General features: G+C 46.5%; 1 protein-coding gene across 8 annotated transcripts in view; it reads right to left on the reverse strand.

Annotated features, from left to right (window-relative positions):
- The window catches only part of ash1l (ash1 (absent, small, or homeotic)-like (Drosophila)), a 46,593-nt gene extending 20,255 nt beyond the window's left edge, over positions 1 to 26,338 (reverse strand). For 2 of the 8 annotated variants that reach the window (XM_036952504.1, XM_036952502.1), the window contains exons 1-11: positions 25,093 to 26,337; positions 20,243 to 21,012; positions 14,811 to 19,260; positions 10,795 to 11,425; positions 10,426 to 10,599; positions 10,198 to 10,292; positions 10,044 to 10,117; positions 9,796 to 9,841; positions 9,455 to 9,563; positions 9,008 to 9,214; positions 1,930 to 2,076 (exon numbers count right to left, since the gene is read on the reverse strand). In XM_036952504.1, coding sequence (XP_036808399.1) covers positions 1,930 to 2,076; positions 9,008 to 9,214; positions 9,455 to 9,563; positions 9,796 to 9,841; positions 10,044 to 10,117; positions 10,198 to 10,292; positions 10,426 to 10,599; positions 10,795 to 11,425; positions 14,811 to 19,260; positions 20,243 to 20,812 — 6,503 coding nt within the window. In that variant the 5' untranslated portion in view covers positions 20,813 to 21,012; positions 25,093 to 26,337. Of the gene's footprint in view, positions 1 to 1,929; positions 2,077 to 9,007; positions 9,215 to 9,454; positions 9,564 to 9,795; positions 9,842 to 10,043; positions 10,118 to 10,197; positions 10,293 to 10,425; positions 10,600 to 10,794; positions 11,426 to 14,810; positions 19,261 to 20,242; positions 21,013 to 25,092 lie in introns of all 8 variants that reach the window. The other 6 variants (XM_036952498.1, XM_036952499.1, XM_036952501.1 and 3 more) reach the window with 6 other exon arrangements.

Genomic DNA, 26,338 nt, shown 5'->3' on the forward strand with positions numbered 1-26,338 from the left:
ATCATATATGCATAGTCACTTTAACCATATCTACATGTACATACTACCTCAATGAGCCTGACTAACCGGTGTCTGTATGTAGCCTCGCTACTTTTATAGCCTCGCTACTGTTATTTTTCACTGTCTTTTTACTGTTGTTTTATTTCTTTACTTACCTATTGTTCACCTAATACCTTTTTTGAACTATTGGTTAGAGCCTGTAAGTAAGCATTTCACTGTAAGGTCTATTCGGCGCATGTGACAAATATACTTTGATTTGAACTTGAGCCTAGAGCACAGCCAGAGCATAGGGCACAGCCAGAGCATAGGGCACAGTCAGAGCATAGGGCACAGTCAGAGCATAGGGCACAGCCAAAGCATAGGGCACAGTCAGAGCATAGGGCACAGCCAGGGCATAGGGCACAGCCAGAGCATAGGGCACAGCCAGAGCATAGGGCACAGTCAGAGCATAGGGCACAGTCAGAGCATAGGGCACAGCCAGAGCATAGGGCACAGTCAGAGCATAGGGCACAGTCAGAGCATAGGGCACAGCCAGAGCATAGGGCACAGCCAGAGCATAGGGCACAGCCAGAGCATAGGGCACAGTCAGAGCATAGGGCACAGCCAGAGCATAGGGCACAGTCAGAGCATAGGGCACAGCCAGAGCATAGGGCACAGTCAGAGCATAGGGCACAGCCAGAGCATAGGGCACAGCCAGAGCATAGGGCACAGTCAGAGCATAGGGCACAGTCAGAGCATAGGGCACAGTCAGAGCATAGGGCACAGCCAGAGCATAGGGCACAGCCAGAGCATAGGGCACAGTCAGAGCATAGGGCACAGTCAGAGCATAGGGCACAGTCAGAGCATAGGGCACAGCCAGAGCATAGGGCACAGCCAGAGCATAGGGCACAGTCAGAGCATAGGGCACAGTCAGAGCATAGGGTTCTGGTAAAAAGTGCACTATACTTTTTTAATCTCCCTGCACAGCACAACCGTGTAGGCTGCACTTTGCTGTCTAATGTACTCTTTCTGGGAGGACAAAAAGCATTTTCAGCACATTGTCTAGGGGCACTAATACAGCTGTGTCCAAGGCCCCAGCTACAACGTCGTATAATCGCTATTCTGTGACAAGATGGAGGACTGGCTTCACGCTGGAAATGCTCTATCCCTGTAGAATGTCTTATTCGAGGCCCACTCCACAACACCCCACAGCACTACAGAGAGACAGTTGTTAGATCGGTGTGTCCTAGTTAACTCACTGGACCTTCAAGAAGGAAAACAGGTATTTTCTCAAAGGTCCTTAACCGTTTTTACGGTCTGTGTTCAGGCCCTTTTGGGGTTAACAAAACTTTAAACAATAGAGAAGCTATTTTATTAACTTCAACTGTCCACCAAGAGTTACTGAAATTCCTCTTAACATGTTAAACACACCGTTTAAGTGGAGGTCCTCCTGTTTTAATTACTTTCAATATCGTAACCTTGGTTTAACTTGTGTTCTTACCTTTCATGTATTATTCCTTGTAAAAAATAACAAGCTTTATAGACACTTAGTAAATCGTACCATTGTGTGTTATTAACAGACTGTCTTCTGTACTAGAGGTGGTGTCCTGGACATTAGCCTAATGACTTTCAATGGAGAATATCCATTGAACATGCTTTTCAGTAAGTAGCAAGTGCGCAAGCATGTCGGTTGGCTTGGTCTGTGTCCAGGAAACCATTCCTAGGTGAACCCCAAACACTACTAGAGTTGAACTGTGTGGCTAAGTTGGTAGAGCATGGTGCTTTCAATGCCAAGGATCGCAGGTTCTATTCCCACTCAGACGGTCTGGATAAAAGCGTCTGTGAAATGGCATGTTGTTGTAGTAGATCGCAGGTTCTATTCCCACTCAGACAGTCTGGATAAAAGCGTCTGTGAAATGGCATGTTGTTGTAGTAGAAGTACTAACTCACCACTTCTGCATCTCACAGTTGGGTTCACAGCTGTGGTTGATGAAGCGGGCCTCGTTGCCCATCCGGTAGCTGTCGATCACCATGCCGCTGTCCAGGTTCAGACAGTATTGGCCACTGTGGGAGAAGTACTGCTCCATCATGCGACTTCTACAGGACACACAGAGGGGGGAGAGAGAGGGACATTAGAAGACATGGATATGAGAATACAAAGCAGAGTTTAGGAATACAGATGAACACCACAGAACCATTCAAAAGGCCCACAAAAATAATAATGATTTAACATGAAAGAATAATAGATTTGGTGGCGAATCCTTGCTAACTTCCACTTAAGGGTGCGTTTGTAAATTCGCTCTGGCTATCTACTCCGATTTCAGAGCACTCTCATCTGACTGTGCCAGAGTGCAGAATAGCTGAAGAATTTACGAACGCTCAACACCCGATGAATATGGCCGGTGTGAGTAAACCTCTGCAAAAAAAGCGTCATTAAATTGTTGCCAGCAGCACAGTTGCAGTCACCAACGCTCTGGATAACATAAAAACTGCCTAACCAGCTCTGCTAGGGTGAGAAAAATGGCCAGAGTGAGGTGTTCTCTCATTTGAGTCTGGAAGTAACTAGCAAGTTAGTCAACTTTAGCCAGTTAGCTTGGGTTCTTGACTGGCATTGTGAGGTCAGAACGCTCGGATCAAGCCTACTCCTCAGCCAGAGTGTCCAGTGTGCTCTCTGAGCGATCTGAGGGGGAAACGCTCTGTATTTACGAATGGACAATCTGACAATGCTCTGAATTTACTAATGCCTAGAGCGCACTCTGACACTCAAGAGTGAATTTACGAACGCACCCTAGTTATAAATGTATGTCAATGGGAGACTAAGGGCTCTATTTTCAACTGGCACTAGGGAGGTGCAAGTGTCATACGCACGTTACCTGACCTGTCTAAGATCAGTGATCTTGCGTTGAAGTGGGAGGGGTGCCAATATCCTCCTAACAATTCAGTCCTCCACCATATCAACGACAGATTCTTTATAGAGAATGTGTAGATATTCTTTATAGAGAATATATAGATATATTTTTTAAACACTACACACATTTAGGGAAGACACTGCATACAACTGACAGGAGACTCCTATTCTGTATAGAAGTGTGAACATTATGTGTTTAAAAGACATTTAGGCCTACATGTGCACACAGTGCCATGGAAAGCCCAGCCTATCAATAATGGGCTTGGCTCATGAGATTGCTTTGAAATACATATGAATCACCAAAGCTTTATCGAAAGATCAACTTAGGGAGGAGCAAAACAATGAGCCGATGTCCCCCTTTTAATTATTATTTTAGCCAGCTTCCATTATTATTTTGGATGTGCGTAAAACCCTCCATAGTCTACTTTAATATTATATGCCCACGGGGAGCAATTATGGTGCCTGTAACTGTATTTAGACAGAGCCTATTTAAAACTAGTTGTTTTGTTTTTATTAGAATTTCTGTCACATCTACTCCCGCCACTAGTCCTGGGATCCATCGTTACACACACCTGGCATCATTCATTACGCGCACCTACACATCATCATCATCAGACACACCTGGACTCCAGTACCTCACTTACTACTAGGGATGCTAGGGATATATCGGTGAACATATCGGAATCAGACGATATTAGCTAAAAATGCAAACATTTAAAGCTGATGTGTAAAACCGATGTCAAAGCTGACGTGCATACCTATTTAACGTGCAGTAATGGCGGCACGTAAAATTTGCGCAACACGTGAAACACAGCATTCATAACTTAGCCCACAACGTCTGCTGTGTGGATCGAGCAGTCAACAAGTCGATCAGTCATTTGAAAGAGTAAGAACATTTCAGCGAGACAACTCAAAAGGTGAAATCCGTCAATAAAAAAAAGCCAATATACTGGAATTCATTGCCTGTGACAATCAACTGTTCTCTGTCGTGGGTGATGTTGGCTTTCGCCGACTGGTCAAGCACAGGTTCTCAAGCACGCTATTTTTCAGATGTTGCCCTACCGGAGTTACACAGTAATGGCGTCACTGCTATTAGCTTCAAGACATACAGTGCCTTGCGAAAGTATTCGGCCCCCTTGAACTTTGCGACCTTTTGCCACATTTCAGGCTTCAAACATAAAGATATAAAACTGTATTTTTTTGTGAAGAATCAACAACAAGTGGGACACAATCATGAAGTGGAACAACATTTATTGGATATTTCAAACTCTTTTAACAAATCAAAAACTGAAAAATTGGGCGTGCAAAATTATTCAGCCCCTTTACTTTCAGTGCAGCAAACTCTCTCCAGAAGTTCAGTGAGGATCTCTGAATGATCCAATGTTGACCTAAATGACTAATGATGATAAATACAATCCACCTGTGTGTAATCAAGTCTCCGTATAAATGCACCTGCACTGTGATAGTCTCAGAGGTCCGTTAAAAGCGCAGAGAGCATCATGAAGAACAAGGAAAACACCAGGCAGGTCCGAGATACTGTTGTGAAGAAGTTTAAAGCCGGATTTGGATACAAAAAGATTTCCCAAGCTTTAAACATCCCAAGGAGCACTGTGCAAGCGATAATATTGAAATGGAAGGAGTATCAGACCACTGCAGATCTACCAAGACCTGGCCGTCCCTCTAAACTTTCAGCTCATACAAGGAGAAGACTGATCAGAGATGCAGCCAAGAGGCCCATGATCACTCTGGATGAACTGCAGAGATCTACAGCTGAGGTGGGAGACTCCGTCCATAGGACAACAATCAGTCGTATATTGCACAAATCTGGCCTTTATGGAAGAGTGGCAAGAAGAAAGCCATTTCTTAAAGATATCCATAAAAAGTGTTGTTTAAAGTTTGCCACAAGCCACCTGGGAGACACACCAAACATGTGGAAGAAGGTGCTCTGGTCAGATGAAACCAAAATTGAACTTTTTGGCAACAATGCAAAACGTTATGTTTGGCATAAAAGCAACACCGCTGAACACACCATCCCCACTGTCAAACATGGTGGTGGCAGCATCATGGTTTGGGCCTGCTTTTCTTCAGCAGGGACAGGGAAGATGGTTAAAATTGATGGAATGATGGATGGAGCCAAATACAGGACCATTCTGGAAGAAAACCTGATGGAGTCTGCAAAAGACCTGAGACTGGGACGGAGATTTGTCTTCCAACAAGACAATGATCCAAAACATAAAGCAAAATCTACAATGGAATGGTTCAAAAATAAACATATCCAGGTGTTAGAATGGCCAAGTCAAAGTCCAGACCTGAATCCAATCGAGAATCTGTGGAAAGAACTGAAAACTGCTGTTCACAAATGCTCTCCATCCAACCTCACTGAGCTCGAGCTGTTTTGCAAGGAGGAATGGGAAAAAATGTTAGTCTCTCGATGTGCAAAACTGATAGAGACATACCCCAAGTGACTTAAAGCTGTAATCGCAGCAAAAGGTGGCGCTACAAAGTATTAACTTAAGGGGGCTGAATAATTTTGCACGCCTAATTTTTCAGTTTTTGATTTGTTAAAAGAGTTTGAAATATCCAATAAATGTCGTTCCACTTCATGATTGTGTCCCACTTGTTGTTGATTCTTCACAAAAAAATACAGTTTCATATCTTTATGTTTGAAGCCTGAAATGTGGCAAAAGGTCGCAAAGTTCAAGGGGGCCGAATACTTTCGCAAGGCACTGTAGGTGGTAGTCATTGTCTCGGATTGGGAGCAATATTTAGGAAGCCTGTTTGGTGTTGGGTTTTGTGGGTGATTGTTCCTGTCTTTGGCGTTTGTTACACCATATAGGGCTGTTTTCGGTTTTTTCACATTTCTTGTTTTGTATATTGTTCATTTATCATCTTCATTAAAGATGTATAACAATAACCACACTGCGTTTTGGTCCGCCTCTCCTTCAACAGAAGAAAGCTGTGACACATACGTAAACGCCAACAAAATTATTTTTGATCAGTGTGGTTTGTGTGTGTGTGTGTAACCTTTATTTAACTAGGCAAGTTAAGAACAAATTCTTATTTACAATGATGGCCTACCCCGGCCAAAGCCGGACGACGCTGGGCCACTTGTGCACCGCCCTATGGGACTCCCAATCACTGCCGGATGTGATACAGCCTGGATTCGAAACAGGGACTGTAGTGACGCCTCTTGCATTGAGATGTCGTGCCTTAGGCCGCTGCGTCCATGTGTGTGTTAACTATTTAACTGTACTAGAATGCTTAAAAGGCCACTAAAATGATAAATATCGGTATCGTTTTTTTTGTTGTCAAGGAAAATAGCAGATATCGATATCGGCTAAAAATGTCACATCAGTGCATCACTCATTACCGTCCCTTTATCTGGCACTCCCTTAGGTTCTTTCCCCAGTCAGTATTGTTTGTGTTTCATGTCTATACGTTACTTGTGCTTGTTATATTGTTCGATGTTCCGTTTATTATTAAACTCACCACCTGCACTTGTTTGACTCCCAGCGTATATGTAACAATTTGATTAGAGTTATAGTATTTTTTTAAAAATTTGCCATGGATGTAAAGCACTCCGCACATCATCATTGTTAACGGTTGGAAAAATGGCAGAGAGTGAGACAGGGAATTGAGCTAATGGCAGTACAGTTGCAATGCTTAGCCATCTGAAACAGAGGCACCGTGAGACTCAAACCGTTGCTGGCAGCAGCGCAGGTCCCTGAAAACAGACATCTGACAGGCTCTTCACACAAAAGAAGTGCAATAATGGATGGCGTGAGAAAATGACACAGTGCTGATTATAGAAATGATTGCAGTTGATATGCAGCGGATGGAGAAATTGTGCAATGACTGCTCTGCAAGTACAAAGCGCGTGCTCTCAAACAGCCCATATGCGACCTTAACAATAGGGCTGAGACGGTCATGGAATTTTGGATGGCGGTAATTGGCCAGCCAAATGACTGCGGTCACCGTAATAACCATTTAAATGGCAACAACAAAACTAACGGGTGTTTACGCACATTTTCTCCCCTCCTCTGCTCCTGACTGGATGCGCTGGCATAGAAATAGAATGAATAGAACAAACGCCCCATTTCAAGACAGTGATGGCATAATGGGTGGATTGGCGGCCATTGCAAGTGTACCCATAGGAGCAAAGCAGGAAATAAAATATGTGCTATGATTTGTTAATTCAACAAAAAATACATTCCATTGCATGAGCCACATCAGTTAACATGATTTGAATTACCATTCTACATTACCATGGAACTTATTGCACCACAATACCAGGCAGCCATTGTGAGTGTACCCATGAGTTTACCAGTCAAATTGCTATGATTAGAGGTTCCAAGCACGTTCTATTCATTGTATTCGTATGTGCGCTGCTGTTGCATTGTGGGGGGTGTTGCCTAAGCAACCGAATACTTATTTGCTTGTTTCAGCAAGGAGCAACAAAGTTTCATCACGTTAAGAGTCCATTTTACAGGAGAAATGGACTCAACCGCACAAATGCACAGCAGTCCCATCTTCAGTCAGCTGTTTGTTCCAAACACACACAACAACAAAAATATTTAAAGGGTTATGACAATTATTTTATTTTCATGATGGTCTTCATCCATAACCGTGGGTTACGCGGTTATACAGTAATTGTGCCTGCCCAGGTTAACAACAGATTGTTAATGTTTATGGACACGCTGTCATACATCCACTGAAAAGAGCCATCACATTGATGAGAAGTGGGACATGAAGACCCATGTACTGACCAATGAGAACATGGAGAGGTGCAACACAGAGACAGCAGTAAGGTGAGCGCTGTCTGGTAGTCATGACAGCGGTAGAGTGAACTGCATTGCCCCTAGAGGTTATACGCAGGACCATATCTGCATTGTGAATTCACATGTAACTTTATGATTTTTTTCTCTCTCATCGTTTAAAACAAATATAAAGGAACCCTAAATCCACAATTTGAAGCAACCACATTTTTTGCCATGGAGCACATTCTGATTAGCCAGTGAGGGCGTCAAGCCTCGACACACCTACAACTTGTTTAGTCATCAAAACCCAGCCCTTTCAGGCCACCGCCAGCTACTGAGCCCATAATTCCGGTTGTGAAAATAACAAAAACATTTCTGACACCCCCCCCCCCCCCCCCCCCCCAACCTATAGCGCTATCGCCAGCGCTAAGATTTACCATTGCGTTAGGTTTGTTAAAATAGAGCCCTAAGTGAAAATGTGACTTATGTTTTGCCCCTCGGTGCATTAAACTCTGCAAAAAAAGAAACGTCCCCTTTTCAGGACCTTGTCTTTCAAAGATAATTAGTAAAAATCCAAATAACTTCACAGATCTTCATTGGAAAGGGTTGAAACACTGTTTTCCATGCTTGTTCAATGAAACATAATCAATTAATGAACATGCACCTGTGGAACGGTCGATAAGACAGGACAGACAGGACTGGCAAAAAGTGCTCTTCACTGACACGTCGCGTTTTTGTCTCACCTGGGGTGAGGGTCGGATTTGCGTTTCGTCGAAGGAATGAACATTACACCGAGGCCTATACTCTGGAGTGGGATTGATTTGGAGGTGGAGGATCTGTCATGGTCTGGGGCGGTGTGTCACAGCATCATCGGACTGAGCTTGTTGTCATTGCAGGCAATGTCAACGCTCTGCGTTACAGGGAAGACATCCTCCTTCCTCATGGGGTACCCTTCCTGCAGGCTCATCCTGAGATGACCCTGGGAACTTGCATGTGCCTTGGTGGAAGAGTGGGGTGACATCTCACAGCAAGAACTGGCAAATCTGGTGCAGTCCATGAGGAGATGCACTGTAGCACTTAATGCAGCTAGTGGCCACACCAGATACTGACTGTTACTTTTGATTTTGACCCCCCTTTTTTCAGGGACACATTATTCCATTTCTGTTAGTCACATGTCTGTGGAACTTGTTGAGTTTATGTCTCAGTTGGTGAATCTTGTTATGTTCATACAAATATTTACACATGTTAAGTTTGCTGAAAATAAACGCAGTTGTCAGTGAGAGGATGTTTCTTTTTTTGATGAGTTTATGTAATGTTGTATGAATAACCCACACATCAATACATGCATTCAAATCTATCTCACCTGAACTCGTGCTCGCTGACGACCTCTCCCAGGTACTCGATGATGAACTGGCCTGAGCGGAGGGGCTCCTTGGTGCGGATGCCCCAGCCCTTGCCCTCGGCACGGAAGCGCTCCAGGCACTGCACCCACTCATGCCTCTGGATGTGCTGGTTGTCACACTGCTCCCCGCAAGGACAAGTGCCGGGGGAGCACTCGGCAAAGCTCATCCTGAGGGAGTGGGAAAAAAATACTTATATTGCAGCCAAGTGGGAGACACCAAGATGATTTATTCATGTTAAATTAAATTCACATCTTGAGATGCTATTCCAAGGCAGATTTCTGAACATTTATGTAGAATTGAAGACCCTAGCAGGGTCAAAAGCGTTTTCCTTGTAGATAAACATAGCACGCCTGGGAGCATATACCAGTGTGTCGGTCTATTTTAGTCTCCAACACCAGTGTTTATACCTGTTGAGGCATTCGTCAAGGCAGCCTCTGTCGATGGCTTCCCCGGAAGGCCTGCAGTTACAGGTGGTGGCTTCATAACCCGAGACAGGCTTCACATCCACATAGACGTCTACAGTTACACAAGGCAAGGACATATACACAATAGCTTGACCAGACCATGGCAGCGTCCCAAATGGCACCCTGTTCCCTATATAGTGCACAACTTTTGACCAGGGGCCAATAGGGCTCTGGTCTAAAGTTGTGCATTATATAGGGAACAGGGTGCCATTTGGGACACAGCATTAAATAGCGTTTGGTTACATTATAATTTAAGCGACTGGATCTTAAGACTGTGTACTCACTTGATCTGATCTTTTTATAAAGGGGGACATCGGGCTTCTCGTAGAGCTAAAACCACCAAGAAATGTAGGTTATTACATCATAAGTAAAGTAGCCTTGTCCGAGCTAGAACTGCTCATAGTCCAGATCGCTAGTCTATCGCAGGCCTTACATCATAAAAGAGACAAATCCTTATATAGATTGGACAAATTCCTATTAAAGCTATTATAGCTTGTCGACTCTGAGGGGGAAAACACTTAGCAGTGATCACCTGGTCATGTTTCCACAGCCACAAGATGTCGTAAGGCAACTGGAAATCAATGCGCTTCTGTCTTAGGTACTTTCCTGAAAGGGGGAGAGAGAAATTAATGTCATGACAAAGTGTGTGTGTGTATGTGTGTGTGCTTGCAGGCAAGAACACTCACCGACATGGATAGGGGCAGGAAAAAGCCCATACTCGTGTTCCCCAGGTGTGTACTCCAGTTTCTCTTTCTTCATCTGCAGGAGCTGACTACGAGGACTGAAAGAAAAACAGGAACAAAACGAGAGTGAGATGTCCATATATGCCCTTAAATATTCCTGGTTTGACCTTTGGTAAGCAAACGGGTATATCCAGATTTGACATGTCTGTGTTTCTCTCTTATGGGACTCACTCTGCCGTCTTGTACACATCAGAGTAGAGCCCCGCCTTTTGGAACTTCTTCTTTGGAGGCCTGGCTGCTCTCTTTTCCCGTTGGCTGGTTATAGGCATGGGTGGAGCTTGTTCCATGGAGACGGTGCCCGGACATTCCGGGGAGGAGGGGCCATCTGGTTTCCCCTCCAGAGCACTGAAATAGAACAAAGAGTCAGTTTATAGTGATGACTGGCTTGATAGTCTCTCTCTCTATATATATATATACACACAGCTGCTAAAATCTAAGATTAGCGCTGCCTATGGAAGTAAACTGCAACATAATCACGGTTCTCCACTCTCATCGTTGAGGCTACAATCACGTGTTGGCCTGTAGTGGTGGTGGTTTTACCTGCGAAAGCGGTGCAGCTCCTCTTGGGTGAGCCAACCACTTCCTCCCTCCGCACTGGCCCTCATCCCCAAGCCACCCAGGTTCTCCTCCCTGTCCAGAGCTCGTTCCTCCACCTCCCCCCCTTCCTCCTCCTCCTCCTCCTCCCTATCTCTCTCCCAGTGCTTCCTCTTCTGGCCTTTCCTGAACTGGCCCTGGACAACCGACTCGATCGCGTCCGTCACAGTGTCCCCCTTCCACGCTCCTCCTCCACGTTCCCGGTGCCTGGTCTGGGTCACTTCGGCCAGAGGGGGCGGCGACGGGGGCGGGGAAGGCAAGGGATGCTTCCTGGGGCGCCCGGGGCCTCTCTTCTTGACCATGTTGTTGCCTGTCCTCGCCTGTCTCTGAAGCTTCTTTGCACGGAGGATCTTGTTGACGTGGTGCAGGCTGTGTTTAGAGGGCTGGGCCCGGTGGGAGTGGTGTGGCGGGGAGGCATCATTGTCCAGGCAGCAGCCCTGGGACGGCGAGTTGTGGCCACAGTGAGAGAGGCAGGCGGAGGAGGAAGAGTGGAACAGAGGAGGGTGGTGGTGGTGCTGCCTGAGGTGGTCCTCAGGGGTAGAGTGGTCGGCTCGGGTCTGGACACTTGATGTACCGCCTGCAAAGAAACAGACAAATAGAGAGAAGAGAGGGGAATTAGATGATGAACATAGGAATAAGCTGCAGCGTGACACTTATGAACGTATATTTATTATCCATTCCAAGCCCTAGCTTAGTTCCACTGTTAGGCCAACATATTTCCTCTGTCGGTCTTGTAATGCTATCTAATAATTATCAATGCTTAACCTTAAATTGAAAGGAAATTACTACATTTGCCATTGATATCCACTGCCAATTCCCTCACCAAAATGCAGCTCATTATGGATAAATATATAGGCTAAGCCCACCTCAGCAAACTGAAATACTATGTCACGTAATGAACAATGACTTCATACTTTTTCAGCTTTTCCTTTCAAGCCATAAAGTGTTGCATTTAGTCCATCACAGTGAACGGTCCTACTATAAGTAAAGACACCAAGCCACTCCAGCATCCCCCCTGCTGCCTCTCGACTCTTCCGGTTCACACTCCTGTGTGTGGTTTATCCCACCCTCTGCCTCCCTGCCTACTAGGCTACCTCCATGGTGGTGGTGACCGCAGAACGACCCTGTGTCCTGAGCTCTAATCCTGGATTACCCTGGCTGGGTTCAAACTACACCATGCCGCCTCACCAGGAGCCTTCCACCGAGCGAACCTGGCCTTCTTACACATAGAATACATACAAACTTATCTCAGTCAATGGCAGCCAGGCAGCTTGATGGAGCTGAATCATTACCCAAATCACCCAGTCTTCCCTGTTCATCTATATTAGCTGAGAGCAGGTGTAGTGTTTACACATTGATCTAAGACAGAGATGCACGCAGCCTTTCAGTTTGATAGCTTTTGATGGGGAAGCCTACCAAATATAGCCTGTAACAAAAAGCCCAGCTCAACTATCCCGGCGAATCAACTATTCTTATGGAAATAAAACATCTCGCTGGACATCCTACAAGGATACAATGACAATCACACAAAAGCAGGACCAGTTTAAGTAATTATGGGGGTTTTGCTGCCAAGCCCTTAATCACTGGTTAGGGCTATCTAATGTCAGGGCCGGTGGAGGGTAGATGTACATACAGGGGATGGCATTGTGTTCCTCCAAGGGATTTCTAAAGGATAAATTTAACCAATTAGGCACGAGGGGGTGTGGTATATGGTCAATATACGACGGCTAAGGACTGTTCTTGGGCACGCCGCAACACAGAGTGCCTGGATACAGCAGTCAGCTGTGGTATATTGGCCATATACAACGAACCCCCGAGGTGCCTAATTGCTATTATAAACTGGTTGCCAACGTAATTAAAACAGCAAAAAGTCATTTTTGGTCCTACCCGTGGTATACGGTCTAATATACCATGGCTTTCAGCCAAATCAGCATTCAGGGCTCGAACCACCCCGTTTATAATGAGTCATTGAACACTGAGATTCAGCAGAGATATCTTGAAATTGGCCTGGTATGCATAACCATGAGTGAGAGTATTGATTCCAGGGTTTTGTTTCCATGTAGTGACCACTTTACAAACCACCATATGGCATAGTGAGCACTGAACACGGCGTGCGTCCCAAATGGCACCCTGTACCCTTTATAGTGCATTACTTCTGACCAGAGCCCTGGTTAAAAGTAGTGTGCTTTATGGGAAATAGGGTGCCATTTGGGACGCACCCCGTGTTCAGTGCTCGCTATGCCATATGGTGGTTTGTAAAGTGGTCACTACATGGAAACAAAACCCTGGAATCAATACTGTCACTCGTGGTTATGCATACCAGGCCAATTTCACTACTTATTGCCAAGAAATGAAGCTAAGCGGACATCATCCAAACAAAATAGAAAGCTGAATTCTTGAGGCACTAGCAGCAGAACTTTTTTTTTAAGTAAATTTGGTACACAATTCAATAACCTTCACAATGTCAGATTCAATTTGGGTTCAATTCCAAAGAAGTACAAAGAAAGATTTTGGTGCAGAAATCACATTCAGAGCAATAGCACAGGGATTTTAATTTGAGGGTATTTTGATCCATATCGGGCGAACCGTTAATAAATGACAGTAGTTTCTGTACATCATCCCCCCCATTTTGGGAAAAATTCACTTATATGTGTATTAAAGTAGTCAAGTGTAGTATTTGGTCCCATATTCCTAGCATGCAATTATTACATTGTGACTACAAACTTGTTGGATGCATTTGCTGTTTGTTTTGGTTGTGTTTCAGATTATTTTGTGCCCAACAGAAATTAATAATGTAGTGTCATTTTTAATGTATACTGAACAAAAATAAAATGTAACATGCAACAATTTCAAAGTTTTTACTGAGTTACAGTTCATATGAGGAAATCAGTCAATTGGAATAAATTCATTAGGCCCTAATCTATGGATTTCACATGACTGGGCAGGGGAACTTGGTAGCCAGGTCAACCTGGCTGATAGCCAGCAGGTGAAGAAGATGGATGTGGAGGTCCTCGGCTGGCGTGGTTACACGTGGTCTTCGGTTGAGGCCAGTTGGACATACTGCCAAATTTTCTAAAACGACGTTGAAGGTGACTTAAGGTAGAGAAATGAACATTAAATTATCTAGCAATAACTCTGGTAGATATTCCTGCAGTCAGCATGCCAATTGCACGCTCTTTCAAAACTTGAGAAATCTGTGGCAGTGTGTTGTGTGACAAAAATGCACATTTTACAGTGGTCTTTAGTGTCCCCAGCACAAGCTGCACCTGTGTAATGATCATGCTGATTAATCAGCCTGTCAGGTGGATGGATTATCTTGGCAATGGAAAAATCCTCCCTAACAGGAATGTAAACAAATTTGTGCACAAAATGTGAGAGAAATAAGCTTTTGGTGCATATGGAACATTTTTCCATTCAGCTCATGAAACATGGGACCCAACACTTTATATGCTGTGTTTATATTCCTGTAAATATAGAGAAATATGCAACACTTTACATGTTGCTTTTATATTTCTGTAAATATACAAAAATATGCAACACTTTACATGCTGCGTTTATATTTCTGTTCAGTGTAAATAAGAATAGAGTAGGTTTCTAAACACTTTTACATGAATGTGGATGCCACCATTATGATGGATAATCCTGAATGAATCATGAATAATGATGAGTGAGAAAGTTATAAAAGTGACTCCAAAATGACACAATACATTATTTACCATTAATTTATATTGGGCACAAAATAATCTAAAACACAACCAAAACAAACAGAAAATGCATCCAACAAGTTTGTAAATGAAAGCTGACAGTCTACACTAACCTTTAGTCATTGTATCATTTAAAATCCAAAGTGCTGGAGTACAGAGTCAAAACAAACTAAACATTTTCACTGTCCTAATACTTTTGGAGCTCACTGTATTTCAGCATATCGCTCTCTAACAGAAAGCCCTGTCACAATTACTCACCCATCTCTCTCCTCTCTGCTAACGTGGAGTGCTCCTTTCTCAGCATCCGCTCCATCCGGGTGAAGTTAGAACTCTCTGCCGCCCCTCCCTTCCTGACTCGGCCTCCTCTCAGCAAGGTAGGGGTCAGGGCGGTGGCGAACAGGTTGGTGTGGTGCGGGGGGTCCTGGGACTTGGGATCCGCCTCGTCTGTGGGTGTGAGGGGCTCCTCGTCTTCCTCCTCGCTGTCTGAGCAGCCAGCTGGATCTTCTCCCTGACCGTCTGTGAACGGGCCCTGGCCGACAGCTGCGGGGTTCCGGGAGAGCTTAGCGTAGTCTGCCTCGGAGCTGCCCATCCTGAACCAGGACTCGACGTGTTGGTGGCCCCTGGGCCTGGCACTGCCCTGGGCCAGGCGAGAGGGCCCCAGGAAAGACAGGGATGTCTCCTTGCGCTTGTACCTCTCGGCTGAGGAAGAGGAAGACGAGGAAGGAGAGTTGGCCGAGGTGGCCGTGGCTTGTTTGTTGGCACTGGTGGTAGTAGGGGTGGAGTCTCTTCCAAAGCGACACCGCTGCAGAGATTCGGCCATTCCGGCCCCGCGTTCTCCCCTTCCTGACCCCGGGCTCTCGGAAATTTCGGCTCCGCCTCGGCTCTCTCCTCCTCCCTCTTCCCCGTCGTCCTCTGCGCAGCGCTCTTGATGTTTGTGTCTGTGTTTGTGTTTGTGATGCCAGCCGAACGACAGCTCTGAGGACATTGCCGGGTAGAGCACGGGAGACCGGCCCCCACCCAGGAACTCCTGTCTCAGCAGCTTGTGTTTCTTCTTGTGAAATTTGGAGGGGTTGAGAAGGAGGTGTGACGGGTGGTGGTGGTGCACGTAGGACGGGGGAGGTGGTGGGGGGAAGGAGGGGGAGTGATGGGAGTGGTGGGATGGAGCAGAGTGGGAGTTCTGGTGATGGGGGTACAGGGCACTGGCTGGGGGGTATCCTCTGTAGTAGCCCAGACCAAGGGGACCAGAGGAGTATGGAACACTGTAGGATGGGTGGTAGAACCCACCGCTAGATAGCGGGAACCCCAGCCCATGAACGAATGGTACGTCTGACATGGACTCCCGCAGCTTGGGAGGGCGCCCGCGTTTCTTCTTCAGGTCTGGCTTGCGGACGTAGTGCAGAGAGTCACAGGGGTACGAGGGGTGGGGGGAGTAGTAGCCGCTGAAGTTTATCCTGAAGATGGTTGGAAGCAGGTCTCTGTGCAGGTAGTGATGCGGAGGGGGGCCGCCAGCGCCTCCTATGGCCCCAGTGGCCCTGCCTACCGACCCTGGTACTCTGCCCGCCCCCGCAGCTCCCGGGGGCATCCCCAGCCCACTGCCCAGCCTGAGCGCAGGGGTGCGGTGCGCTATCCTGATCTCACTCAGCCTCACCACAATCTCATCCAGCTCTGCCAGGAAGTCGGGGTCCTGGCGCCGGGAACGCAGCTGCAGGTACTTCTTCTTGCGTTTGCGCTTCTGCCTCTTTAGCTTGTCATAACCCGGGCAGCCGTGGCTCCGGCGCTTGCATTTGTGCTTGTGTTTCTCTTTGTGGCCCACTAGTGCAGAGGGAGGGGTCGCCAGTAGGGGCCTGCGGGGGTCTGGTGAGGACCTCGCCCCCAGTGGTGACGGAGAGGGCGAGGGGTGCTCCAGCAGCACTGACGACGAGTGTCTTAGTCCACCGCGAGGGTTTATCCCAACCCCTACCCCCACGGCTGAGCCCATCACCCCTGGCATTAGCAGTCCACTGGCCATGCCAGGTGGTATCCCCACGCTACCTAGGCCACTTGCCCCACCGGCCTTCTCACCCCGGTCAGAAGTGCTGTTGTTGTCTGTTCCTATGCCGCTGTCGCTGGGTACAGTCTCCTCACTGTGAGACTCACTGACAGGAGAGGGGGTGGCTTCCTTCAGCTCACTCAGAGGTGCAGGGGAGGTGGGGTGGAGGGGTCTAGGAGGGGATAGCTTACGGTAGTGGTAGTGCTGCCTGTAATGATGGTGGTGGTGATGGTAGCCACGGCACGACTTCTTCTGGGAGGCCACGGCAGCCGAGGAGCCCAGAGGGCCCAGAGTGCGAGGGGAGGGGGCTGAGAACGTCGGGGGAGGGAAGGGGAATGAGTGATGGCCGTGGCTGTGGAAGTGCGGGTGCGTCAGGAAGTGCACTGCCCCTGGCGCCACAAAGCAGGAGTCACTGATGGGGCTCTGGCCTCCGCTGGACTGGGAGAGCGAGGGGGAGGGGAACACCTCGGCAGACGGGAGCTGGTGCTGCGGCTGAGACTGATGGTGGTGGAGGGGCGACGTGGTGTTTGGGGACAGGAAAGGCCCCTCAGTGGGTGATGTTGGAGCTGCCAACGAGGGATTTGTTGGCGCTTTAGGTTTGCGCCCTCTCCTTTTCCCCATGTATATCGTCCCCTTTTTGCTAACGTTGATCTGGGGTCCCAGTTTGCCTCCGAAAGAAGCAGCCAAGGAGGATAGAGACTGGGTTGCAGCTGCTACCTGGCCCACCACCCCACTGGCAGTTCCTCTGGGGGGCTCCTGCTCTGGTCCGGACCCTGGTCCTAATAGGATCTGGCTAAGGAACCGTTTGCGTTTGACACTCTTCATCTTATTGATCTTGCCTATGATAGTCTTCATGATGAGCTGCCCGTTGCCCTTGTTCCGGAACTGTTTCCCATCCCCCGCTTCCGGTGCCAGAGTGGGGGGCTGACCCTCCTGCGGCAAGGTCGGGGGCAGACGTTTGGGTCGCCCCCGCTTCCTGGGCATAGGTTTGGGAGGATTCAGATCTACCTCTGGGTGGAGAACAGGGGGGTCCTGCTCCTCTTTTGACCTGTGTAAAGAAAATACCTTAGAAGGGGCCAGCTTGTGAGGGGGACGTCCCCGAGTGGGGGCATCCAGCCTTGGCATTTTAGACTTGGGCCGTCCCCTTTTCCTGGCTGGCTGAGGAAAGAGTTGAGACATGGCAGGAGGCTTGACCTTATTGGGGTTAGGAGGCCGTCCTACAGGCCTGCGTATGGGCGGGGGAGTATCAAGGCCTGAGGAGGATAAAGGCATGATGGTTTCGCACTGGTCAACAGGGCTGTACTGGCCCGCCCTCTGTGTCCGGTTCACTACTCTGGTCCAGCGGGGCTTTCTGCCTCGCCGCTTCTTCAGGGGTTTGTTCTCATGCTCTGGGGGCGAGCCCGGTGACTCGTCTCCAGGGGACTCGTCTCTGAGAGGAGGGGGTGAATGGTTGCCGGCGGGCTCTGGTGGCGAGGCAGTCCGTCTCACAGACTCCGGGGGACTGGAGGTACCACTGGTGTGACCATCTCTTTCCCTGTTGGGACTGCGTTTATTGGGGTTGGGATTGCATTTAATGGGGTTGGGACTGCGTTTACTGGGGCTCAAGCTCTTGCCTCTCTCCCCTTTGAGTGACTGATTAGCCCCCTTGTCCTTGGCCTCCTGCTTGCCTAATGCTGAAGGAAGGGAGCATTTGGTTAAGTCTCTGGGGCCGACCCGGTCACGCTCCTGCTCCCTCTCCCTCTCACTGCTCTCCCTCTCCTCTGCCTGGGAGGGACTGTCTCGGTCTCGGGAGTGGTGTCCTTGAGAGGCAGGGGAGCCCTGGCGACTTGGCCCGCTCCCCGTCCTCTTCTCTGAAGAGGAGCAGGATGACAAACGAGGTGGTGATGAGGAAGAGGAGGAGACAGAGTGAAGCGGTGGGCAGTGAGTAAGACGTGACTGTAGTGGCTTCGCGCCATTACTGTTGCTGTCGTTGTTGTCCTTTGAAATTGTTGCCAGGCGGTTATTGCCGCCACCGTAACTTAATGTAGGGCTGCTGCTGCGACTGCTGTTGCTGTTGTTGCTGCTGCCAGACTTGCTGGCCCCATCTGCCTCCTCTTTCCCAGGCGGGGTGGATGACTTCTCCAAAACATTGTCTTTATTGTTCCGGGAGCCATAGGGGCGGCCAGGAGGGCGCGAGACGGGAGGGGGTGGAGCTAGGTGGACCGCTCTAGAATAGGTCGCCCTGTTGGCCATAGCGCGGTCTCGCTGCTTTGGGGTGGGGGCCATAAAGTTAGAAGTGGTGTGGGTGGTGGGAGAGGAAGTAGTTTTGGGGGGTTTCACCTTGGTGGACTTAGAGGGAGGGCAGGTGGCGATGAGTTGCGCTAGTTTCTCAGTGACAGTAGGAGCCCCCCAACTAGAAACACCCCGGTCCTTCTCCCTCAGACCCTCACTGCTGTAAGTGTACCCAGAGGGTTTAGTAGCAGCTTCCACGCTGGGTTCCGGTGATGGGGGCGCAGGAAGGGAGGGCGAGGAGGTAGGAGACTTGGTTTGGGGCATGGGCGTCTTCTTCCCAGAGGCATGGTGCGTTTTGCCGTCTGCCAAAGGACGATGAAGATTCAGCGGTCTCTCCGTAGAGGCGGCAGATTTCCCGTCCGACTTCGCCTCAGATTTGTCCGACTTGCAGGCCAGTTTTGGAAGACCCTGCGAAAAGAGAATGCAAATATTAAAATCTAAAAGGCCATTGATTGCAGATAGATCACAGAAAGGTAGTTCCCAGAAAGGTATTGTTGTGTTTCACTAAAAAGCTTCTTTTTTTATTAATTTTTTTATAAATGTCTGACTATTTTGACATTTGTAATCTTCTGATATGTATCCAAACCCAGGCAATGCTTTCTGGTAATTATCTAAAAGTGAAAACCTAATCAAATTTTTCTCAAAAAGAAGCATTTGAAAACCACATAAAGCATGCTAAAAGCCAACCCTGTCAATAAGGCAACCTAGACAGTCTATATGAAATCCAGTCAGGTTTTGTTTCTCCCTATGTAAACTGTAGTTCATTGATTTGAATTTCCTGTCCTCTACTGCTTCTCAGTTCTGCCCAGAGGGGAAGATCCTGTTCCTAGTTAGCTACCATCCTGTAGGTTTTTGCTCTAATCCTAATCTAGCCCACTTCATTCTAATAATTAGCTGGTTGAATAGTTAAATCAGGTTAGCTATAGCTGAGGTTGGATCAAAAACCTCCAGGAGGGTAGCTCTCCAGGAACAGAGTTGGAGAGCACTGCTCTAAACTCAAAACGTATTCGGGACAGACAAGGACAGAGCAGAGCAGAGAATAGAGAAGAGAAGCAGGGAATGATTGGAAGGGGAGACAAGCCAGAATGGGACACAAAGTGAATACATTCAAAGAAACTGAGATGATTGTGTAAAATATGAAGCAAATTGACTTTACAAGTAACAAATATAATTTGTGAATTCAAACCAGTGAAACAGTGTTGGAAGAATTGGAAATGTTCTCATATGTGTGAACTGGCTGTCAGTATTGCTTTGCCTATTTTTGGCACAGTCCAAAGCCAGACACGTCTTGTGCAATTTCTAATAGTCTCTTTGGAAAGGATTCCTTGTTTGACAGGGATATGTTTTTTTTAATCAACGTCCTAGAATAATACATGCTTTCCTTGCTTACCCGTTTAGCTGGAGCACTCCCATTCACTGGACTGGGTGAAGTGGTGGAAGGAGCAGGAACAGGTAGAGGAGGAGTAGGGGCAGCAGCAGAGGGAGATGAAGACAATGGGATGGGTCGGTTCATGCCAGGACTCTGCTCTCTCTCCCTGCCGTGCGGAGGACTCTGGGTCTGGTTGCCCCCGTCGCCTGTCCCAACTCCTCCGCGGCTCCCCCGGCCACCTCCGCGCCCGCTTGGTCTCACGGTAGCCCTGAAGGCCGGCCGACACACGTAGTTCTCCAGAATCTTGGGCGGCTTCTTCATGCGTTTTGCCTGCAGGCCAATCTTGAGTTTGACATTGCCCTCATGGAGGCTAGTCTCTTTGACAGAGAACTGTGGTGGCTGCTGCTCACCGGAGCCCCCTCCTCCACCTGCAGCAGAACAGGAGTCCCTCTGCGACCTCTCTCTCTCCTCCTTCTTCTCCTCCTCCTCATCTTTCTTCCCACCTCCTCCTTCCTTCTCTCGCTCTCCTGGGGGAGCAGTGGTGAGGAGGGGGGGTGGAGTAGCAGGCCCCCCCTGAGTCCTCTGATCCATCAGAGATTTAGGGGGTGAGGGGTGATTAGGGAGGGATGTTTGGGACGCCAGGTACAGTTTCTAGGGAAAAGCCGTGGTGCAGAAGGAGACGGGATAGGGGTGAAGGGGGAAAGGGGATATTGGGGAAGCTGAAAAGCAATCCTTGTTTGGTGGCTTTGCTCCTTTCCTGGCTGCCCAGCCCTCTTTCTCCGTCCTTCAAGCTGTAGAGAGAAAGACAAGTAGAGATGGGAGGGGGTAGGACAGGGTGGGGAATAGTAAAGACAAGAGTTTGATATTAGTCAACAGATAACAGAAGAGATTTTATCAAAAACAAAATACCTTTCTAAGCACTGCAAGGCATCCTTTACCATAGTGAGGAAGATGAGACAAAGGTGAAATATTTGTATCATCTATTTGCTTAGTGGCTGCCCTTCATCTCTAGGTGACTTTTTATGGATGTGTTCATCCTTACAGCTTCCCTCAATCTGTGACCTATTTAGACAAATGGGCATCTATTCGACAAGAGAGGTGTAGTTCTGGTGCTCAAGAACTAAATAACAGCCATCCTCCTGTGAACTACAACTCCCAACAGCCCTCCAGGTCTGTATGCCACTATCAAGCGTATCAGACTAGGAGTGCTGGTTTAGGTTCAGTTTTTACATGGACAGTGGGGACCTGATCCTAGATCAGCACTGGCTTCTGCATTCTGACCCTCAGATATAGTTACAGAGTATTATGGATACTGTAGTACATCATGCTACAGACCCCACCACCAGTACCCAGGTTATTTGTGATAAGCTGCTAAATGAACCATCCCCCAAGGATCTCTTGTTTGATCAAAAATGTGTCTCATAACGCTCACAGTGTAGTGCTGCGGCAAAGTTCCCATTTGGAGGAGGGAAGTGTCCGTATGAGAGAAATGGTCTGCTCCGGCTCCCTACGTCCACTGAGTGATTTAATGCGGGCTCGCCCAAAGCAGGTGCTTTCTCCGAGTGAAGTCATTTGGAGGCGATTCATAACTGTGACCTCAGCACATTGGGCTCTCTGGGGGACAGAGGATGCGGCCGATGTTCCCAACCACTCTGGAGCAGCCAATAAGAGGGAGCGGGAGAGAGCAGCATGCTGACAGTTTCTGTGTGCCTGCCCTACTGTGGCAGAAAGCACTAACAAATTCACTTAGTGGAGCCAGAGCGTGCGTCGGGTAAGTCATCCGATAAAGCAGTCAGAGAGCTAAAATCGACAATGTTCAGAAGCTTGCGAGACTACTTGTTCTGGATTGTTTTACTAGTAGCTAGTAGGGCTTGGGGGAGGCAGACGTTTTCTGCAGAATCACAATAACTGTGGTCCAGAACTTGGAGTCTTGCCTGTGTTTCCCCACACCCACTTCTCTATGTTTACTTCAATTACTCAGTCCATTTCGCCTCAAACTTCCACCACATACACTGCTGCTACTCGCTGTTTATTATCTATGCATAGTCACTTTACCCCTACCTACATGTACAAATTACCTCGACTAACCTGTATTTTGTCTTACTTTTTATTTTATTTTTTACTTTAGTTTTAGTAAATATTTTCTTAACTCTATTTCTTGAACTGCATTGTTGGTTAAGGGCTTGTAAGTAAGAATTTGTATCAGCACGTGACAAATACAATTTGATTTGACATACATTACTCAAATCACACCTCCCTCCTGAGGGCTCCTGAGTGGGGCAGCGGTCTAAGGCACTACATCTCAGTGCTAGAGGGAGGTGTATAATTGGCCCAGCATCGTCCGGGTTTGGCTGGTGTAGGCCGTCACTGTAAATAAGAATTTGTTCTTAACTGACTTGCCTAGTTAAATAAAGGCTAAATGTCAAAAATAAAACCTTGCTCCCTTTCACTCTAGGAACAGCAGACAAACTTGAGTTGCTGTTTTCCTACTAATCGAAAACACATCTCTCCCCTTTCCCCATGTCCTCCACTCTTTGACAATCATTCCCCTCTTTCTTCGATACTCGCTGCTTCAAGAAGTGTTAGTGTGTGTTCACATTCATTTTGCAGCTTCCGCTGATCTGACTGCTGGTATGCCAAAAATAAGCTGCTGTAGTAGCAAGGGATGTAAATGGCTATTGACAAGACTAGAGTAAAGCCTGACAAGTTAGTCAAAACATCTCTCATACAGTCATACAAGGTGTTTTGTTTGAACAGAACTACACTATGCCCATTACCTAGTTTAATATTTCCAATCAGACTGACCAAAGATCATACTTTTTTTCTCTTTTTGCATATTAGGCCTACATCGCAATATATCAAAATGCTGATGGAGAGCAGCTCTAATGTGTCCCTCTCTGCCCCTACACTAATGGTCATTCTCTGGTCAGTGGGACAGTTATTCTCAGGACAGTGAAATTATGTATTAGCCTACTACTCTAGAGATACAATTAACATTCAGAAAGATTACGCCTACTAATGTTACAGAAGGAAATGTCACATTCTTTCTATTAGGGTACATATCAACGTAGAGCTAATGTCATATGCACATAAAGAGATTTAGTAAAGTGATGTGGGGAATATTCCTTTTCCTACCAAAAAAGGAGAAGTTGGAGACCAAAAAATAATTTCCAAACCAGGAAACAGCAGGTGACAAGAGAGCAAAGGGGAGGAATTACAGAATTCGCAGGAGAAACTCTTCATAGAATGACAACGACCGAGAAATTCGGTGAAATGGGAACATAGTAAACCATTTGGAAAGCCCCCTCCCCTCTCTCTCTCTCCTTCCCTCCTTTAGCACACGTTAATAACTTCTGATTTCCCAATGGCGTAGTATTGAAAGCAGCCTCGATAGCATTCTCAGGACAGGTCCGATCTCTAAAGGTTTTCAATTTGAAATCATCATTGGCCGTTGACTCAGTCAATTATTATACATCTTTCCAAACTGTTATTAGTTATTACAATAAACGAGACCAAAGCCTCAACAACAACAGCAGGTGATGTGATCTTTACCTATGTGTTGTTGGTAATAGACAGAGTAGCTAGACTGCTTACTTCCTAAATTCACAACAAAACGACTACCGAAGGACGTGACAAAACCAAAAAGACCATGGTTTCTGATTTTTCAGAAGATTCATGATAAATCGGGGTCCCATACCACTGTATCATCATTAGCCCAAAACAAGTTCACTCAAATGATTTTGCCCGAGGTCCTTCGGGTTAGGCAGCGTGCCCCCTATGCCAATCATCCTGTTGGATGCATTTGTTGTAAGTAGCCTACAATAGAAGTGCAGTAAACCATGAATAAAATAAGGCTAATTGAGGATGATACTCTGACTGAATATGTCCAGGTTATGTGAAAAAGTGTGCCTGTATAACATTGTGGACAGGAGCAAATAATAAAGTTGGACAATAGTCTGTAAATCTTTCAGATGATGCATTCACTCACCTCCGTAGGAGTCCAAAAAGTGAGCAGCCTACATCCTTATCTCTTTACAGTATATCCACGTTTTGTACTATACTTCAGCACCCCTAATAACAGACTCTTATTTCCCTAACTTAAAGGGAAAGTTCACCACGTTTCAATCTCATTTTCTTTATCTCCAGCACAATACCAGTGTCAACATATGTGCACATTTCAATATTTTGTAGGAAAAAATAATCCACCCTGTGATGTAACATAAGCATATTTTTTGGGACCTTTTATATTTTTTACCACAGATCCGTGCTGTTTTGACATATGTAGACACTGGCTTGGTGCTGGAGATGATGAATTGGAGATTGAAAGGTGGCAGAATTACCCTTTAACCTACTAGTAAACTATAGATAGCCTTGCTACACATACTGTAACGACGGAGTTAAAATTATTAAGATTGTCCATTTTCAACATCGTTTGGCCATATCAACACATCCACATCGCAAATGGTCCTTGCTATCCGGGATCATTGAGACTTCCCTACCCCGTTGAAGTTGAAAATGGTTAGGGTTGGATACGGGTTATGGTTCGGGTACGAACGTCCCAAGGATTCTGGATAACATTAATCCTTCGCAAATAGCCTAACACGGTTTCAAAACATATCCTTGTGACGATTTATGTTAATTTGATTTACAAATACGTGCAATGTAAAAGGGCCGAACACCTCTTTACAATATCAAATCACCTCGTGCAATAACGTTTGATCGTTATGCGCTGTAACGATGGGTGTGGGGGAATTGTGAGCCCAAGAGCTATCCATCAAAACACATATTGCATAATAAAGATTGATCTTATGGGTTGACAATATCAACATCTACAATAGTCGCTAAATCTTTCACATTATGCATCCACTCACCTCCGTAGGAGTACAACAGTGTTCACATTATGTGGATCAAAATCCTCCCTTCGTGCGTATCAACATGGTCGCCACAGTATTTATGTTCCCAACTGCTGATTTGTCAAAAACGCAGATGACAGAAATGTCAAAATTATACCTCCATTCCGATTTTGGGAGATCAATTATGAATTCAGACATGTACCCATTTCAAACTCTTTTGCATCTACTGCGAACGTTTCGACTTGATAATAGCACTGCTATTACTAAATAGCTAACAAGCTAATATTGTAGTTATAGTTTAGCAGTGACCCCAACCGACGTCCTAACGCATGAGAATGTTGCTTACAAGAAAAAAATAACCAAAAACAGAAAGTTATTAGACAGACGCCAAAAGACGATACATTATTACCAATTCTAGAAAAAACAATTTTTGGAACGAGGTAACAAAATATTGCCGTGCTGTAGTGACTTGATACAATGTATACATTCAAAGAGAACGATGTAAATGTTGTAACAAGCTATTTATCGGTCGTCCAATAATAACCTATGTTACATTGTATCAATGGTGCTCACTAGCAAGCCGTCATCTGGGCTGCCTTGCTATGATAACTTGGATTTCTAGCAACGTGGCCGTACTTGTGGGAAATGTATCCATCTGACAGTGTTACATCATTTGATAGTCTCCGTTTTGTTTCATAAAGTTCACGAATAAGGAAAAACAAACTAAACCAAATAACTGAATAACCTGTCATTTTCGCTTAGCCACTCGTGCTAGCTTTGTAGCTGAAGCTAAACTATGACGGCTAACGATGCAATTACATTTAGCTAACAAGCTAGCAAGTCAGCTAGTTAAGACATGCCTTAGAATAGTCTTCTATCGAAGGAGTAAAGACAAATCCAATAGCAAAGAGGCTAGCAATATTTAAGGAAGCAGATAGATTTAAATAAAATAGATGCAGCGCTGTGTACGTTATAAAAAAAACACGAACTGTCAACAAAATGGCGGCTGCGTTGAATCAAGAGACCCGAAATGGATCTCCCTCTATTTCTTCCCCCTCGACGTTTTTTTTCCTCACACAGCAATTGGTATCTTTGATATCCCCAAACACGACTGGACTCTTCTCCAACACAAGGTTAGCTGAGCCGAGACGTGTCGGAATGGGCCTCGGTCATTAATCGGGCCTCCATGTCTGCTAAGCCCGTATAGTTTATGTCAGTACAACACGGGCATTCTCAGTCACACATGGAGGGAGGGAAGGAGACG

Source organism: Oncorhynchus mykiss, chromosome 18 (genome assembly GCF_013265735.2).
Source record: "Oncorhynchus mykiss isolate Arlee chromosome 18, USDA_OmykA_1.1, whole genome shotgun sequence".
Lineage (NCBI taxonomy): Eukaryota > Metazoa > Chordata > Actinopteri > Salmoniformes > Salmonidae > Oncorhynchus > Oncorhynchus mykiss.